This window comes from Filicampus tigris, chromosome 1 (genome assembly GCF_054856515.1).
Source record: "Filicampus tigris isolate MCC_2025a chromosome 1, RoL_Ftig_1.0, whole genome shotgun sequence".
Lineage (NCBI taxonomy): Eukaryota > Metazoa > Chordata > Actinopteri > Syngnathiformes > Syngnathidae > Filicampus > Filicampus tigris.
In genome coordinates this window covers 38236247-38253688 of record NC_141217.1, presented here as the reverse complement: position 1 = coordinate 38253688, position 17442 = coordinate 38236247, and the positions used below count along the sequence as shown (strand labels likewise).

Sequence of the window (17442 nt, the reverse complement as noted above, 5' to 3'; positions counted from 1 at the left end):
CAACTGGATGAAAACCAGTTTTTCTAAAATCTTACTTAAAAACGGTAAGTTGGATACGGGTCTGTAGTTATTAAAAACGCTCGGGTCAGAACCGCTCTTCTTCAGAAGGGGCTTCACCACCGCCGTTTTAAAGGCAGCGGGGAAGACGCCTGTCTGAAGAGAGCAATTGACTATATTTAAAATTTGTTCTTCAAAAAATCCATAAAATGTCTTAAAAAGAAATGTGGGAATTGGATCCAAAAGGCAGGTTGTTGGGTTTACCTGGGAGAAAACTCGAACAAGTGTCCTTGCATCAACCAGGGCAAAACTTTCCAGTGTTTCCTCGTGTAAATATGATTGTCCGGGTTTATTAAAACTTGTGTTTTGACGGGCTAAAAGACTGGATCTTATGTCATCGATTTTACTTCTGAAGTGGTCTGCAAAGTCCTCACAGAGAGCATCTGTTGGTCTCTGTGGGGACTTATTAAAATCAGAACTAGTTAAAAGTTCAAAGGTGGAGAAGAGAACCCTGGGGTTGTTTTTATTGACTGTAATGAGGTTTGAGAAATAGGAAGATCTTGCCAGTTTTACTGTTTTATTGTAAGATTTCAGTTGTTCGCATAAAATTTCATAGTGTACTGTAAGTTTACTTTTTCTCCACCTCCTCTCTGCACTCCTGCATTTTCTCTTTGATATTTTGATAGCATTGTTTCTCCACGGGGGTACAGTCTTTGTTTTTGTTGTTTTAATTAAAAGTGGAGCTACTGAATCTAATGATGATTTAAGATGTAGGTTAAAATTGTCAACAATAAGATCACAGGGTGCAGGTAAAATGTCAGCAGGAGTGTTTTTTAAGATCTCGATAAAATTTGCTGCCACCTCAGAAGATAGGTAGCGTTTCTTCACTGTTCTGACCGGGACTGCTAGATGGTTAAAACTGGCGATGTTAAAATAGACACAGTAGTGGTCTGACACTGCCAAGTCAACAACAGAGGACACACCAGCAGACAAGCCATAGGTTATAACCAAATCCAGGGTGTGTCCTCTGTTGTGAGTTGGCTGCAAGACGTGCTGTTTAAAATCCAAGCAGTTTAAAAGGTTTGAAAAATCTCTGGATAGTGGATCCGAGATGTTGTCCATGTGTATATTAAAATCGCCAGTTATTAATATCCTGTTATAACTGGAATATAAAATGGATAAGAATTCTGAAAATTCTGTAATAAAAGAAGTGGAATGATGGGGAGGTCTATAGACGGTAATGCAGAGAATAGGGGGACTGCTAAAAACAAAGGCATGGTGTTCAAACGATAAATAGCTGCTAAAAATGATCTCCTTTGATAAAAGAGTATTAATAAAAATTGATGCAGTCCCGCCTCCTCTTTTGCCATCCCTTGTAGAAAATAAAAAGTTAAAATTCGGTGGGCAAGCCTCGTTGAGAGCAACTGGAGCATCTGTACCAAGCCATGTCTCAGACAAAAGTATACCATGTAAATCATTGTCTAGAATCAGGTCGTTTATGATAAAAGTTTTGTTTAAAAGGGAGCGCACGTTCAGCACGGCCAGATTAATTATTGTGCTGGACGTGCGCTCATGGTGGTACGAATGAGCAGTATTAACATATACTAGATTACCACTGTTAAAACCACGTTGTTTGTGTGTGCAAGGGAAGCGTCTGCCGGTGATGGTTTCAATGGGAAAATTGTCCGATAGTGGTAATGATAATGAGGGCCTGCAGGGGGAGCTAGTGAGGGTGGTGGTACTGTGAGCAGCTGGTATTGGCCTGTAAGTGATGGTAGTGACATTGTCATTGCAGCGTTTATGAGTAGAAGAAGAAATATGATTGGTAAACAAGAGTCAGCTGGGAGTGGAATTGGTTACGACATGGTGGATGTTAGCGGCTAAAATCTTATACCCGCATTGTAACCCCCTAACTTTAATCCTCACCCCTAAACACTAATTACACGTGCCAGACGATTTCATTAAAACTAAAACACTTGTCATGCTAAAAGTAAAGAGTGCATTTCTTTTTCCTGCATGTATGTGAACATGGGGGGAAAAAAAGTAACCCAAAAAAGCGGCAATAATCCATCAGCGTATTCATTCCGACATGATATATTCCGAAGACTTCTGTATGAACCGACGTTTTTGATGCTACGTCAGGCACCAGAAGAGGCATCGCTTGCCTCCATGCTTCCCAAGTTCAGAATTCCTCAAATCTCTTTCAAACCGGAGACAGCGCCGGCAGGAAAAAAATGTCAAAATTCTAATGATAAGGATTCCGAATTCTTTTCGCTTTACCTCCACTATGAGGCCCAGGTCTGCTACATAATGCTTCTCCGTCTCAATAAGCTCCCTCAGTACGTACCTGGAAAGAGACAAATGTTCAAAGATAAGAATGCGAGTCCGAGTTCATTTTTCACAGTGCTAAAACCTTGACTTGCTCTCTCTCCGGTTACACATAGGCTGACTAAAAACGTGACTTGTGCAACAGTTTGTTTCCTGGAAAGCAGAAAGCTATTTGGTTAGAACAACTCTAAATCCCGTCCTGGTCTTCTGAACATGGACAGAGATTGCGGTGGATGGATGCTGAGTTTATCTTGAGCCATTCTGGGAACTCAGAACGACGCCGTGTGTGTGCGTTCAAATAAACACATTTTGTTACAAGAGGGGAAGCAAAGACTGTGAAAAATCACAAATGAATGAAATCATTAGCATGTATCACAAGTTACATAATGCGACCTGTCCGCATTGGGAAAAAAAGTTTCCCTTTCTTGATATTTAGCCTGCATTTTATTAAAAGACAAAGTCAACCCGAACATATTTTTTTTCAAGAATACGTTCTAACATGTTTTTTTTCAAGAATATGTTGTATGCTAGTTGAAACACGCCATTCTGGTTAATTTTGCGTTTGTGGAATAAGAGTTAATCCACCCACTTTTAACCATCTCAGGGGGGCGGCCATTTTGTCATTTCTGTCGACTGAAAATGACATCACAACTGCTCAGGGCTCAGGTAACGACCTGTTTTCTGAAGCTGAGCCGTGATTGGTCGTTACCTGAGCCCTGAGCAGTCGTGATGTCGTTTTCAGGCAACAGAATTGACAAAATGGCCACCCCCTGATGGCTAAAAATGGGTGGATTTTGCTGCTTAACTCATATTCCACAAACGCAATATCAATCAGAATGTCTTGTTTCAACCAGTGGGCCTGCTGGGAACATATTCTTGAAAACAATATGTTTGTGTTAATTTCACTTTAAATTCTCTTAATCTCGGCAAACAATCAACATGGAGTCTTCAGAATCTGCTGCTGTTACTTCATCACCAATGTTGAGACCTCAAACATGACTAATAATAGATCAAGATCCGCCATTATACGCAAATTGTGGCAGTGACACAGCGCAGTACATCCTTGGCATGATGCAAGTGAGTCTTTCCAGTCAAGCCTTGACCACAACATTGCCCAGAGACTCTGCTCCGGTTTCATTTGATTGGATCTCAGCACTGCATTCAACACGGTCTGTTACACAGAACTACTTGGCCCACCGGAAAAACGCCTTCAATGCATTGCTTCAATTAGAACTTAAGCGTCCGTGCAGACAAAATGCACTTCCCCGAAACGTCATTCAAGGGTCACTTCAATGATCACGAAGGATTAGCTTCACGACAAACCATCAAAGCGTTTTCATCTCACTAGAGTAGTAATTTCATTCTGATCTCAGTTGCTTGAATTTAAGAATTTTCCACTCTGAGCCATCATGAAAAGACAAAATGTGAGTTGGAAAAAAACAAAACATTGATATTAAAAGAATTCTGAGTATTACTGTTCGGAGAATACATTGTTATGTCACGAAAACAAAGTGGCCTTTTTTTCACTTGTGCATGTTACGCCGACAGTAAAGTAGCGGCACACATTATTCCGTTTCAGAGAAAAGTTATTTTTGTTCTCTGGATGAAGCCGTATCTTCACTTAATCCACCTTAAAAATCAAAAGGCACACCTTTGCCTGCTCCAAACTGTAACTAATGCTAGCCACTGGAGCTAACACGGTTAGCACAATGCATCTTAGCGAAGGTTCAACTGTGGCAATCGACTCCATGCAAATCAGAGCGTGATTAGAAGAATTCTGCTTTCACTGTTAAATAGCACGACCAGAGATGACAACTTTGGACGGACGGGAAACACGAGCAATATGACCAAGCTTCTCCTGCCTTTGTGTCCTGATATAACACTTGCAGGACACACGACAGTTGAGTGACTCCAAAGGGGAACAGCAGCAAAACAACCAGTGACAGCTTTTGAACATACCAACATTTCCACTTGGCATCAACACAAGAAAAGAAGCCGTGCGGTGGGAGCATTTCTTGCTTAAAGAGACGTCAACCCAAACATGATTTTTTCAAGAATATGTTCTATGCAAGCCCGCTAGTTGAAACACGCCATTCTGGTTAATTTTGCGTTTGTGGAATAAGAGTTAATCCACCCATTTTTAACCATCTCAGGGGGGCGGCCATTTTGTCATTTCTGAAGCTGAGCCGTGAAACAGGTCAGGTCAGCCATGACTGGTTGTTATCTGAGCCCTGAGACACTGTGATGTCATTTTCAGTGGACAGAAGTGACAAAATGGCCGCCCCCTGAGATAGCTAAAAACCGGTGGATTTTGCTTCTTAACTCATATTCCACAAACACAATATTAATCAGAAAGCCGTGTTGCAACGAGTGGGCCTGCATAGAACAATTTTGGAAAAAATATGTTTGTGTTGACATTCGCTTTAAGATTTGCAGCCCTTCAGTGGTGGAACATGTGTGATTCGCTCACTTAATGAAAACACCGGCGGACATATTGCAGTGACATTTCGATTCCCGAGCCGAATGCAACGTATGGATGAAGCGTGGGTCGCTTGCTCGTGCCTGCAGAGTGGCGTGCAGGCATGACCAATCGATCCACGTGTAAAATCCATGTTGCACAAGCAGCGTTTGTTGTTTAGGTCTCGGCATGTTTTAAGATGACACAAATGTGTCAGGTGTAGACAATTAGTCAAGGAATAAAAGGCAGTTTACCATTCCAAAGGCTTGTCTTGAAATAACGGTCACATTGACAGACGTCTTATTATCTGGTAAAATGCTGTTTTTGCCGATAAGCAAAATAAAAGACACTTATGAGGGGAAAAATTTGCCGTTGAGTCGTGACACCAACTTGCGTTTGGATCTGGAATGGAAGACCTACAAGCTTTTCTCCAGGGCGCTCCTCCGTTCCTCTTCCGTGTCAGCCGCTGACGACCATTGACTGCAGGTGTCGTCCATTAGGATGGAGCCGCTGTCATCTGGCACAACAGAGGTAGACTGAGTGTCCAGAGTGTCCTGAGGACGCAGCCACAGGGAAACAATCAGAAGAAGTGGAAACCGAAAGCCGGCGCCCCATTATTGTGGCATCACGTGGCAAATAATGCGCACGAGCGGGCGACCGAGAGCAGGCGGTGCGCGATAATGACGCCGGTTGCTAAGGTGACGGGAAGCAGCGGCGACACATGAGGAATTGAGTGATGAGAAGATCTGACGCAGATAGTCGCTCTCATAGATCGGTCAACAGCGCTTGCATCCCGATGGAAGGAAGAGGACGAGGCGATAAGCATGAAAAGTGAGCGGCGCAGGTGACAAATGAAGCCGCGAAGGCGCTTGATTGAGTTTGGACTTCGGAGAACGAGCCAAACAATCACAGCAGAGCACAACGCTGCCGATTGATGACTTCATAAATGTGATTTTCTTGTTTACAATTGCAGCCCCTACGCCATGCATCACCACTAGTGTACGTTTTGATTTGGGATGCGGCATTGGCGACAACACGCCCGTCCTCGGCCGCAAATGCACCGAGAGCGGAACTAAGGTCGCAGCTGAAGTGATCGACTGCGCTACAGTTGTGATCAAAAGTTGACATACACTTGAAAAGAACGTTATGTCTTGGCTCTCCCGAGGTTCCGGCTATTTCTACAACTCTGATATTTCTCGGGTATAGAACTTGATGAATGTTTTTTTTTTTTGTGATAAAGAAGGATCTGATATAATCACTCTATCCGAGAAAAATACAACTTGCAGAAATAACTGGAAGCTCGGGAGAGCCGTAACAGTATGTTCTTTACAAATGTATGTAAACTTTTGATCGCAGCTGTAATTGTTATCCTGGCGCCTCCTTTGCATGCTTTGGAGCAAAACAGAGAGGCCAGGAGTAGCATGTGCAAATCGCTGTGAACTCAACACCGCACACTGCTTGTTTCTCTGCGACAGAAATGATCCGATTACAAAATGATTCCTCTATTTTTAGACACGGGCTTGTTTATGTTATACGTCATAAAGCTAAATGTACAGCTGTCCGTCTTCGCCCGAATCCGTGTGAACCATCGCTCGAGTCAAGATGAGCCTCCCAAGTGTAAACACGACACAAACAAACCTGCGCACACCCCTCCTGCCAGAAATACACAACTAATCCCTTGGAAATCATTTATACATGTGGCTCTTTAAGAAGAAAAGAAGGACAGGACACTGTTTGTGTAGTTCTCTCGCGCATAAGCTTCTTCTGAAGAGTGTGTGTGTGTGGTGGGGGTGGGGGATGCGAGGTGGGGGGGGTCGACAGAGAGGCTCCACGGAGACGTGGACTCCCCTGGCTGATTTTGCCCCGCGAGGAGCGCTTCAGCCAGGCTGACAGGTCGCCCTGATCACATCCAGATGTGCTGTGGCCAAGCCCACAGGAAGAAGAATCCCCGTCCCTCTTGGGTGCGTGTTTTGTTTTTTTTCAGCCAGGAAGCCCATAAATAAGGAAGGTTGAATCTCTACCCGCTGAGACAAACCTTTACAACACTTCCTTCGCCATAAGCGTGTTGAAATCGTTAAAGGTTGATGCGAAAACGGCCATTTTCCCCTCAAGTTGTGCGACGGCGAAATAACGACAATGGCGACTGTTATGTCTGGCTGGCGGTGCTCGTACCGTCCCGTAGGTGGTCCTGGCTCAGTCTGTTTTTAAAGCGTTTATCATGCATGCGGTCCAGATAGGATGAAGTCATTCGAATATCTGTGTTCGGGGTGGTTGGTGGTAGCACCGATAATTGCCCTTGGAAGAAAGACGAGCCTGTCAGAAGGAAACGTTGGCTTCAAATGCTCTCATTATGTCACAGTGTGCAAAAATGTCTTTTGATGCCACTTTGCTGTCAGCACCCCCTGCGAGCCAAAGGCGACTCCGATGATATCTCCCGATAACGGTGACACTTTTTTCTTCCGGGTGAAACATTCTATTGTTGATGTCTTCTAATGCGGGTCAAGATGACTGGACAGCCTGTTCCTCAGGAAACCATTCAAGATTCGTCATCCGTTGTGACAACTTCCTCTTTCCGGGTTTTTGTTGCTCACGCTGCTTCAAGGGGGAATAAACACAAACGTGTTTTTTTTCATGAATGTGTTCTATGCAAGCCCACTAGTTGAAACAGGGCATTTTGGTTAATGTTGCGTTTGTGGATTAAGAGTTAATCCACCCGTTTTTAGCCATCTCTGGGGTCGGACATTTTGTCACTTGTGTCGACTGAAAATGACATCACAACTGCTCAGGGCTCAGGTACCCAATCGCAGCTGACTTGTTTTCTGGAGCTGAGCCGTGATTGGTTGTTATCTGAGCCCTGAGTAGTTGTGATGTCATTTTCAGTCGACACAAGTGACACAATGTCCGACCACGGAGATGGCTAAAAACGGGTGTCTTAACTCTTATTCCAAAATATTCATCACAATGCCTAGTGGGCTTGCAAAAAACATATTCTTGAAAAAAATAATGTTTTCGGTTGACCTCCCCTTTAAGAGCCCAATAGCAGAATGTTCCACTGACCGAGAAACAATAAGCATTACACCCCACGCGCTAGCCGAGCAGTGTGTGTGTGTGTGCGTGAGGGGAGGTGGAGGGATTAGATTAGAGAGACAATAGCGTGTTGAAAAGAACAAAAGCAACAATGCGTTCATGCTGCATGTACGTTCACTGGAGGAGAGGAAAAGAGACCGAAAAGAAAAGCGCGGCCGTAAAATGACGGATGCGGCACATAATTGAATCGACCTCCACCTCTCCCGCTCTCTCCTTCTTGAAAGATTGGCACTACACACACCAAAGCACTGACCTCACCCTCCTGATGTAATCTTATTAGGGTCTTTTGAAGTGTTGCTGAGACATAAATTACAGTCTTTTATGCCGCCGGCGCTCAGATCTTTTTTGTTTTTTCACTGGCTGCATGCAAGCAGGCACTGTGGACTGGCATGTTTGATGGAGACATGAAGCATTCTTGTTGCGCATGCATTTTTCCTTCGCGGGGTCATTTTTCAGCCTTTTGTGCTGTTTCCTATTCACCTATCCGCATGAATTTTTGGGAACGTTGTGAATTTGAGTCACGCGTCCCACGGTTGCCCCCTAACGTTGCTCCCCGTGGCCCTCCCTGTGTGTGGCATCGACAACTGCTGGGTTACTTTTTCAGTTCCCGGTAATTCCATTATTAGGAATTGTGGATTTGCTTGACTAGCAATTCCTTAGCGACCCTTTTCGGAAAAAAAAAAATGCTTTAACATTGGCAGTTGGTGTGGCCCCTTAAAGCACGTCATTCTCCGCCTTTTTGGGCCTCACACCAAGGGCAGAGTGATGAAACGGCAAAGATATTTTGCGAAAGCGGGTCAAATGTTCTTTTATTTTGTTTTTGTTTTTTTTAAACAGAAAAATTCTTTGTTTTATGTGTCGATTCGTTTTGGACCTGCTGCAATACAAAATGAGTTGTGTACGTATTCCCAAATATTAGTGGGCAAAGTGTCACATATTGGGAAATGTATCCAGTGGAAATCATCTCTCCACTAGCTAAAAGAGAGAGCTGATATCTTAGCGGAAATGATGAAACTCAGAAGCTCTCATTTGAATGTTCTCAGTTTCAAGTTGTTGGTTTTGAAAATATTCTTTTTCTCTGGCCCAGTAAGAGTGCAAGTGGACAATTTCCAAATTTATCCTAATATACTGTAAGGTACACAAAAACTGAATTCAACATTTTGGTCCCTTGAGATACTTTGAGAAACTAAGTTACCTGCCTTTCTTTTTTTTTTTTTAACAATACAGAAATGGATATGCTGAATCTACTGTTCAAAGTTGAGTTAAGCAAACAAAAGAAAAACATTTGTATTGTTGAATTCCCTCACCCGATGAAAATCGATCAGGAATCAAATTGAAAAGCAGTATCGGTAAGGGAATCGGCGTCACGAGATTGTCATCAATTGCCGTCTCTTTGTGGCAAGAGCCTTGCATTCATTTGCTCAGACTTTCTCATGTCTTTGGTGATCAACATTTTCAGTGCGGTCGCGTATTTGTCTGTCTTTCGTTCGCCTTTGTGCCGCACTGGTTGTTTTTGCTTCATAAATGAGCGCCGCCTCCAGCGATGGCGTTAGTCACTGCACATTTTACTCGAGGCCCATGGAGACAAAGAGCCTGACTGTGTCCTCGCTCAGAATAGACCACCTTCCAAACGCTAAGTCTGCAACTGTTTGCCGAAACCCGTGCAGGCCGCTTGCGCAGCTTCTGCTTTGATTTGGTTTGGTTTACAAAGTGTTCAAAGGTGGAGCACTTCCCCGAGACAGACCTGCGTGTGAGGCAGAGACGTGCAGCCAATCAGCGAATCGGTTATGTAAGCGGGGGACTGGAGCGTCGCCGGCGACAGATCCTCGGGGCTCGCCAGGCCATCTTTCCACTCCTGCTGCACACAAACACACGCATCCGCGGCTCAGACAAAACAGTGTCGCGGGTTCTCAGCAGGCACCGTCGATTGAGGTGTACGTGGGCGGTTTAACTTCCAGCTCACTTCCCAGCGTGCCTGCTATGATCTTAATGTATATGAAATATGTTTGTTAAGATCACATAAAATGTATTTGTTCAAAGGTCTACAATCACAAAGCCAATTAAAAAAAAAATAGTTGAGCTCCCTTGCGCAGTAAATATCACCACAATTGACCTTTCGCCAAGCACAGCAATCAGCATTGAAATATTCCAGACAGAGATGGGCTTTTTTTGGGGGGGGAGCTAGACAGCCTACTGCATCATTCATCACATTGTAACCACCAGAGTTTGGGAGCAAGGTTCAGCTTTTTGATACATGACAACATGATGCAAAAAGGAAAAAAAACATGAATGTGGACAATGCTGTCTTTCTCTCCGTGTATGGCGTTGGATTTGTGCCACAATTACCTCAACGTAATTGCAAATATTCTGCACAAAAGCGTATTTTGGTCCATACAAAAATGTGTTTTGCGCGGACAAAACCTTGCTTTGCACAAATCATTCGCCATGTATGTATGTTCATGTGCTCAATGTTCAAATGAATTCTCACAAGAGATGGAAAAGAGGGGAAAGACACATACGACCATTGCCGTTGGCCAGCGAGGTATTGCGAAACCTTTCACTCTACATTTCCGCTCGTTCGTTCCTCGATCAGTAGCAGACTGCATCTTCCATCGTCCCCTTGATGCTCCAGTGTGCCTATCTCGATATTTTGAACCAAAGGGGCACGGCACAAAAGACAAAACATGTTGACTGCTCACCAGTTGTGTGTGTGCGACAGGCAGGATGGCGAGAGGCTCATCAGGCCGCAGGGAGCTGCCGACATCCTGGCTTTGACTGTGCGACGGACGGGGAGGAGGCTTTCCCTCCAGCTTGCGAATCTGACGCTCCCCTTTGGCCGCCGCCCCGGCGCTGAGCTTGCGAACGGGGTTGGTCAGCCATTTCTTCAGGGTGCTGACCGAGCGCTTGGAGCCGGGGGAGCCGGGCGCCGAGCCGCTTGAAGCCAGCGGGGGCAGCGACGCCACAGAGGTGGAGATGCTAGTAGCCTCGCTGCCCGCTGCCGAGTACGAGTCTGTGGAAAGAGCAAAAGAGAGCAGACGTGAATCACGCCGGGCCTCGGAGAGTTCACAAAGGTACGGCAGCACGTGACCTTACTCTCCATGTTGACCGCACGCGAATCGGTAAATCAATCAGACGGCATCGCTACGAGCTTTTTTTTTTTACGAGTGCCCACTCGAGCAAAAACCGGGGCAGTGGTGCCGGCCGCTCGGGGGTGGCCGGAGGACTGGAAGTGAGGGAGAAATCAAAACAAAGAGTGGATATATAAAAATAGGCTGCCCCCCGAAGACACGGCTGTGCTCCTGTGAGCCGACCGCTGTTTACAGGAAGCAGAGCCTTTTCAGCTCGAATCCGATTGTGATCGGAGGGAGGAAAGGTAGGGAAGGAATGCTTTGCTGAGTTCAACCCGGGAGACATGCAGTGCCATGACCACAACGCGCCGGAGACACCGTGATGCCACTCGTACGAAGGAAGTGACCCTGAGATTGGCGGGGAAGGGGACATCGACTGCACTTTGATTCATTCAAAGGAAAAAAAACAAAAAAACAACAATGATGTTTGCATCGGGCTGTTTGCTTTTCTGATTGTCTCGTCCCCCACGTCCATCCTGCCGCATTCCCTCCAAACTCAACTGCCGGAATGTGATCAGTTCCTCCTCCGCGCGTGTGTTCAAGCATGCCACACATCCATCTTACTGGCCCTGACCGGAGATTTGACCCTCGATCACGCCCTACACGTGAAGAAACATTTTCCAGCTGTTTCTGAAGCAGGTTTTTTTTTTTTTAAAGGGGAAGTCAACCCAAGTCTTCTTTTTTCAAGAATATCTTCTTTGCGGGCCCAAAAATTGAAACATGGCATTCTGATTAATATTGCATTTGAATATGAGTTAAGCAGCAAAATCCACCCGTTTTTAGCCATCTCTGTGGGCGGCCATTTTGTCACTTCTGTCGACTGAAAATGACATCACAGTTGCTCTGGGCTCAGATAACGACCAATCATGGCTGAGCTTCTAAAAAACAGGTGAGCTGTGTTTGATCATTACCTGAGCCCTGAGCAACTGTGATGTCATTTTTAGATGACAGAAGTGACAAAATGGCCGCCCCCAGAGATGGCTAAAAACGGGTAGATTAACTCTTATTCCACAAACACAATATTTATCGGAATGTCGTGTTTCAACTAGTGGGCCTGCATGGAAAAAATATGTTTGGGTGGCTTCCCCTTTAAGGATTTCTGAAAGCAGATCAAACTTTTAGCCATTATCTTTTCAGTCCAAACACAGAGTCAAGACTCCTTTTGACAATACAAGTACATCACATTCTTTCGTGGATGTTAGAGCAAGGGCCTGCTGTTGCGTGTGTGTTGCCCGAGAAAAGGAGCTTGATCAAGCTAAGCTGGGCTAACTCCTTACTCAAATTTCCAGTAGAGTAATTAGATAGTGGATCAAGTAGTTGGCGCGTGAAGTATGCAAATGCCAGAAAGTACCATGACATCCCCTCGTGGAGGTTTGCTGACTTAAGTTTAGGCGGCGTGAGTTCACTTCCCACTCAGTGTGGATGTGAGTGTGAATGATTGTCTTTCTCTGATTGGCGTCTGCCGTCTGCCTTTCGCTCAAATTCAGCTGGGAAAGGCTCCAGCTCACCCGCGCCCCCTAACGGGAGAAGTGGATGGATGGAACTGCCGATGCATTCCGCACACTTAACAGTAAGCCAAAAACATTTGGCTGTAGTCAAGTCCCCCTTTCTCGAGTCTAAGTCAAGTCCAAGTCACAAAGGTCCGAGTTCAAGTCCAAATCCAAGTCCGGATGAGATCAAGAGTAAACCTTGAGACAGAAAAATACTATTTTCACAACCACAAAAGTAGAGAAATGTCATTATGCTCAACACTCTTCTTAGACAGCATGGAAGCCTTTTTTCTTTATGAACTGTGAATGCAGATAAACACCAAAAACAATCTTTTTTTGATGGCATGATGCCGTTTGTGTCCGAAATCATCTTACAGAATCTGCAGGTTGCTTTATGTGTGTGTGTGTGTGTGGTTTTTTTTTTTTTCACATGTTATGGCTAACACCAGTTCTCAATGGTTGGCAAAAATCACATTTCATAGAACCTGCTGACTGAAAGAAAAAGATTGCATGTTTTGGCGCTCACAGTCGGGTTAACCGATTTTGATCAGCAGAAAAACCTTATTTCAAGTTTGATTTGAAGGAGGACTATAACTTTCAGAAATAAAAACACATTTAAACTAAATAAAAATAAATAAATAAATAAATAAAAATGTTTTGCGAGACCAATGGCCCAGTCCGAGACAAATTTGAGTCCACAACAAAACGTGTCGAGTGTGGATTAGAGTACAAGCCCGGACTGGAGCACGACAGCCCTAACGGTGAGGAAGGATACATACTGTAGAGTAGTCGATTCAAGTTAAAATAACAACTTTTCCGCACCTGATTATGAAATCGAAGTATCTATGAAACATTTGGCCCAATGCAATGATCGAAAAGTGTACCCAATTTCAGATAAGACATCATTTGTGTTTGCCGGCAGCATCTTTCCACAAGGATGACATCATTTCCTCTCTAATCTGAGCAAAGTCATTGGTGAGGAAAGACGACGGCGAAGCGAGCGCCATCGGTGAGGGTCCCCGGGAAAAAGATGCAAATCAAAGTGGCAAATGAATCCTCGCAGCAGCCCACCACTTCTCTCACCTGGAACAATGAGCCGGCCGGGCCCTGAGCTTTGCCTTTCCCTGCATGGCTTCATCCGGTCTGAGGTGAAAGGGTCGCGATCCACAGACAACAGTGACAGTTTTCCTAAACAGCTCCAGCTATCGGCGGAGAGCTTTTCCAAAGAGCAGACAAGGTGAAGAGAGGCTGACACTTGTTCAACGAGCCATTGACACAAAGTGGAGAGAACGCGTCAAGCTCTTCGGCGCAACCAAACCGCAGAATAACACACGGCGTGCACGTGATGGGCCCGATTCATCACATCAACATCTGTCACCATGGCAACTGCAGTTTCCCAGCTGACCCGACAAAGCCCAATCTCGGTATGGTTATGAAACCTTCATTTCGGTACCGTGGTGAGGTCTGTGGAGGCTTTTAGTCACGGCAGCGGGAAAGCACAAAGGGAAATGACAAGCGCCCCCTCGCAGCAACATGCTCCCCCGACAACGTGGCTACATTGCTTATTTTACATTATACGCCCACATTGGCGGGTTGAGGGGGGGGGGGGTCTGGCGGGGTATTGCGCTTCCCACTCTCCATCGATCCTGCTGTGTGCTGATACCGCCTGCAGTGCCGAGCGCTATTCATTGCGATAATGGAGCTTCAACGCAAAGCTTAGCCACGGTGATTTAGTAAAGGCAGCTTAGCCAAAGCGTCTGCGACAGCTATGAAGCAGCAGGGCAAGCACCAAACTGCAAACATTTGTCTCATTTGGATATGAAGACTGTTGCTGTGGCCCACTCGCTCGCTCGCTCGCAAGTGAGATGCTAACCGTCAAGAGACAAACGTTGGGTTTCGGGATGGCCATTTGATCAGTTAGCGCTTAGCGCAGTCAGCACAGATGATGGCGCTCGGAAGAGTTGCGCCGCGGAGTTAATGTCGCTCATCAACCCACATGTGATATCATGCCGTCCTTCCTTCGACACTAAAACGGAGAGGCTAATTTGCCTCAGGTGCTTCATGACACGATTTTCCAACAATGAATTGATTGATTATTTGATTTTCTTGGCCATGCCTAGTCTGGTCCCCATCTCTCATTTGTATTACACAATACAATTTTATGACTCCCATTACACAACAATGTTTTTCCAGACATTGTTAAGGTTTCTGTGCAAAAGTTGAAACTTGCCATCTCATTGTGTTCACTGTCAGCATGCACACCACAAGCAGAAGTTTGTTTGTACTTCTAACACGCATTTTTCACAGAAGTGCGTTTTGTGTGATGGAGTCGTGGCAAAAGTGGACCACGGGTGTTGTTGTCACTCCATGTGAGCAGGCATCACCGTGGCGTCAAAGAACCACTTATTGTGCTCAATTTAATCAACAAGTGACTTGCCCAGTCATGTAAGAGAGAGGAAATATCTGGCGGAATATTCCCCAGAGGGTCACAAAGGTTTGAAGAAACCAAAGCTGCCGTGTTTTGCGCTAGAAAAGTGGACAGCAAGCAAACATCAAATCGCACAAGCAAAACAGCTTTGGGCGAGCGGATGGAGATGGATGGACTGCGAGCGTTCGCTCGGCTTTGTCGGATCCCACTTTTCCTTTATTATCGATCACTTGGACCAAGAGAGCTGCTGAGCGGACAAATTAGGCTAAAAGCGTCGGCGGTAATGGAGCATACTTGTCCACGGCAAGACCACGTGGGACGTCTGCGTCGTGGCAAAGGCAGCGTTGCGGGCGGCCGGGCGGCCAGCAAAGCGAGCAGATGCTCGTCATCACAGCTGCGAACGTGGCCGGCTGGGCCGCTGCCTGTCAAAGGCAGCGCTTGCGCGCCACAAGTGGGGGGCTGCAGCAATATGGCAGGCTCAGCCGTAACACAACATCGGCCCGCCAACTTATTGCTATACTGCATTTCACCCACTCAGAGGAAATGGACACTCAGCAAAGGAGGATGCGCAGACTGGATGGGAGACAACAAGGCACTTAGCAGCACGCTATTGTGATGGACTCTATAGATTACCAGCTGTCAGTCCCAAGCAAAAGACGATTTGTAGTACTTTGACTGCTCCACAATGTTTCAGTACCTTTGACTGGCTCAGGCGAAAGTACACGACTACAGGAATGTCATTTAGATGATAAGTAGGAGGAGAAAATTGTGGCTTTGGACCATGGTAACTATTGTCTCCATTTGGTTACAGACTAATTGATCAGCCAGCTCACGCCGGGAAGGTTGCAGGAGCCTTTGAAGCGGGTTGGCATGGCTTAGTGCAGTGCTTTCTCAATTTTTATCGAGCCCAGGTACATATTTTACATCGTTGAAAATCTCACGGAACAGCACTTAGCAAAACCATTCACAAAAAGTGGCTATGCGGGGGGGGGGGGGGGGGGGGGGGGTCATTATGTACCTTCTGTCATGGAGTGGAAGAACATTTACTAAACGTTGTTGGAATAAAAAAGTTTAACAAAAGTTTTCTTTTTATGAGTTAAATCTGTATTTTTGTCAAAATAATTGCCATTGGATGATTTCCAATGGCACACTGGTTGACAACACTGGCTTAGTGGATGATGATGTGTGACACATTTTATTTCAGCCGTCGCGTTTGAAGGCCGAAGCTGTTTGCACACTCACCACTTTTTGTAATGTAATACATATCGCAGTACCTCATCAATGACGTCATTGTCGTTTCTTTTAAAAAAATTATGATTCTTTTTAACTTGCCCTCCTGGGGGCTAAGATCAGAGAGCCCTTTGAGACGTTTCTGTGATTATGAACTAGAGAAAGAACTTTGACCGACTGACTGACTTTTTAGGTGGCTTTGATCTTCTTTCTAGAGCCAGTGCCACTCGCTGATAACGTCGTCGCTGCTTCTTTACTGCATTACTCTAATGTCAAGTTTCTGCAACGCGGTGCCGATTTTAAACGGAGCGCTACCAGGCGCTTATGGATGCTCCCGCTAAACTGTTCCCACAAAGCCGTAAGCATAGAACTGCCAACATTTTTGGGGTAAAAAAATGAAGTATGAAGAGTTTCCTGTTTGGTGTGGAATGACTTGCGAGTTCGGCCACATCAAATGCATTCGGAATGAACGGGAAGAGAGAATGTGAGCCAGCGGGCCCTCCCTCAAGTTCGGGATCGGTGAGCTTTGTTGAAAAAAATGTTCTTGTGGATGAACGGAAGAAAATTCCCAACTGACACACTCCGAATGTTTCCTGCATCTATCAGGAGTGGGTGACCTCATATTTTTGTCCAGGGAGTGTGCGTGTGTGTTCCGTTTTATTTATGTCGACCTGTGATTCATACATACGGGCGGTCTCCCTCCCTTCCTCTTTCCTCACGCCTCATCTTGGCCACTCCCCTCACCCCAGCCAGCGCTGGACATGCCCCCCCCCCCTTAAATCCTTTTGCCCCGCCGCCGCATTATTAGACCGCCTTTGTGTCAATGAAATCTGCACTGATGTTGAGGTGAAGAGACGACAAATGATTATTCGTGATTTGCTTCCGTATTTCATGAGACACACACGGAAACATCTTCTGCTCCTCAATGATCGCCGTCAACAATTAAGAGATGGCGAACAGTATATTCCACATGTTCTCCAATCCGCCGCAGGACTCCCAGTCAGCTGTGCGCGCGCACACACACACACACCCACGCCCACGCCCACACCCACACATTTGTTGATGTTTACGGGAAACTTTTTCAAAACAAAAAAGAAATAGATTGACTCCAGTTACGTGTGGATATGAGTCATGACCTCAGCTAAAACCTTAAGTGGGGATTTCGGATCAGTGAGCAAAAAAAAAAGGGGAGAGTACCGGCGGGTTCACGGCTCTTTTCAAACCTACTTCAACACGCTGTTTTTTCCCTTCATCATGGCCATATGCTTGTTTATGTAATAATAAACTTTGCCTTTG

General features: G+C 45.5%; 1 protein-coding gene across 4 annotated transcripts in view; it reads right to left on the bottom strand.

Moving 5' to 3' along the window:
• The window catches only part of arhgef25a (Rho guanine nucleotide exchange factor (GEF) 25a), a 50925-nt gene that overhangs the window by 11548 nt on the left and 21935 nt on the right, over positions 1 to 17442 (bottom strand). For 2 of the 4 annotated variants that reach the window (XM_086038745.1, XM_086038761.1), the window contains 4 exons: positions 10570 to 10880; positions 9615 to 9728; positions 5204 to 5337; positions 2278 to 2344 (listed from right to left, as the gene is read on the bottom strand). In XM_086038745.1, coding sequence (XP_085894871.1) covers positions 2278 to 2344; positions 5204 to 5337; positions 9615 to 9728; positions 10570 to 10880 — 626 coding nt within the window. Of the gene's footprint in view, positions 1 to 2277; positions 2345 to 5203; positions 5338 to 9614; positions 9729 to 10569; positions 10881 to 10963; positions 11066 to 17442 lie in introns of those variants that run through there. The other 2 variants (XM_086038770.1, XM_086038753.1) reach the window with 2 other exon arrangements.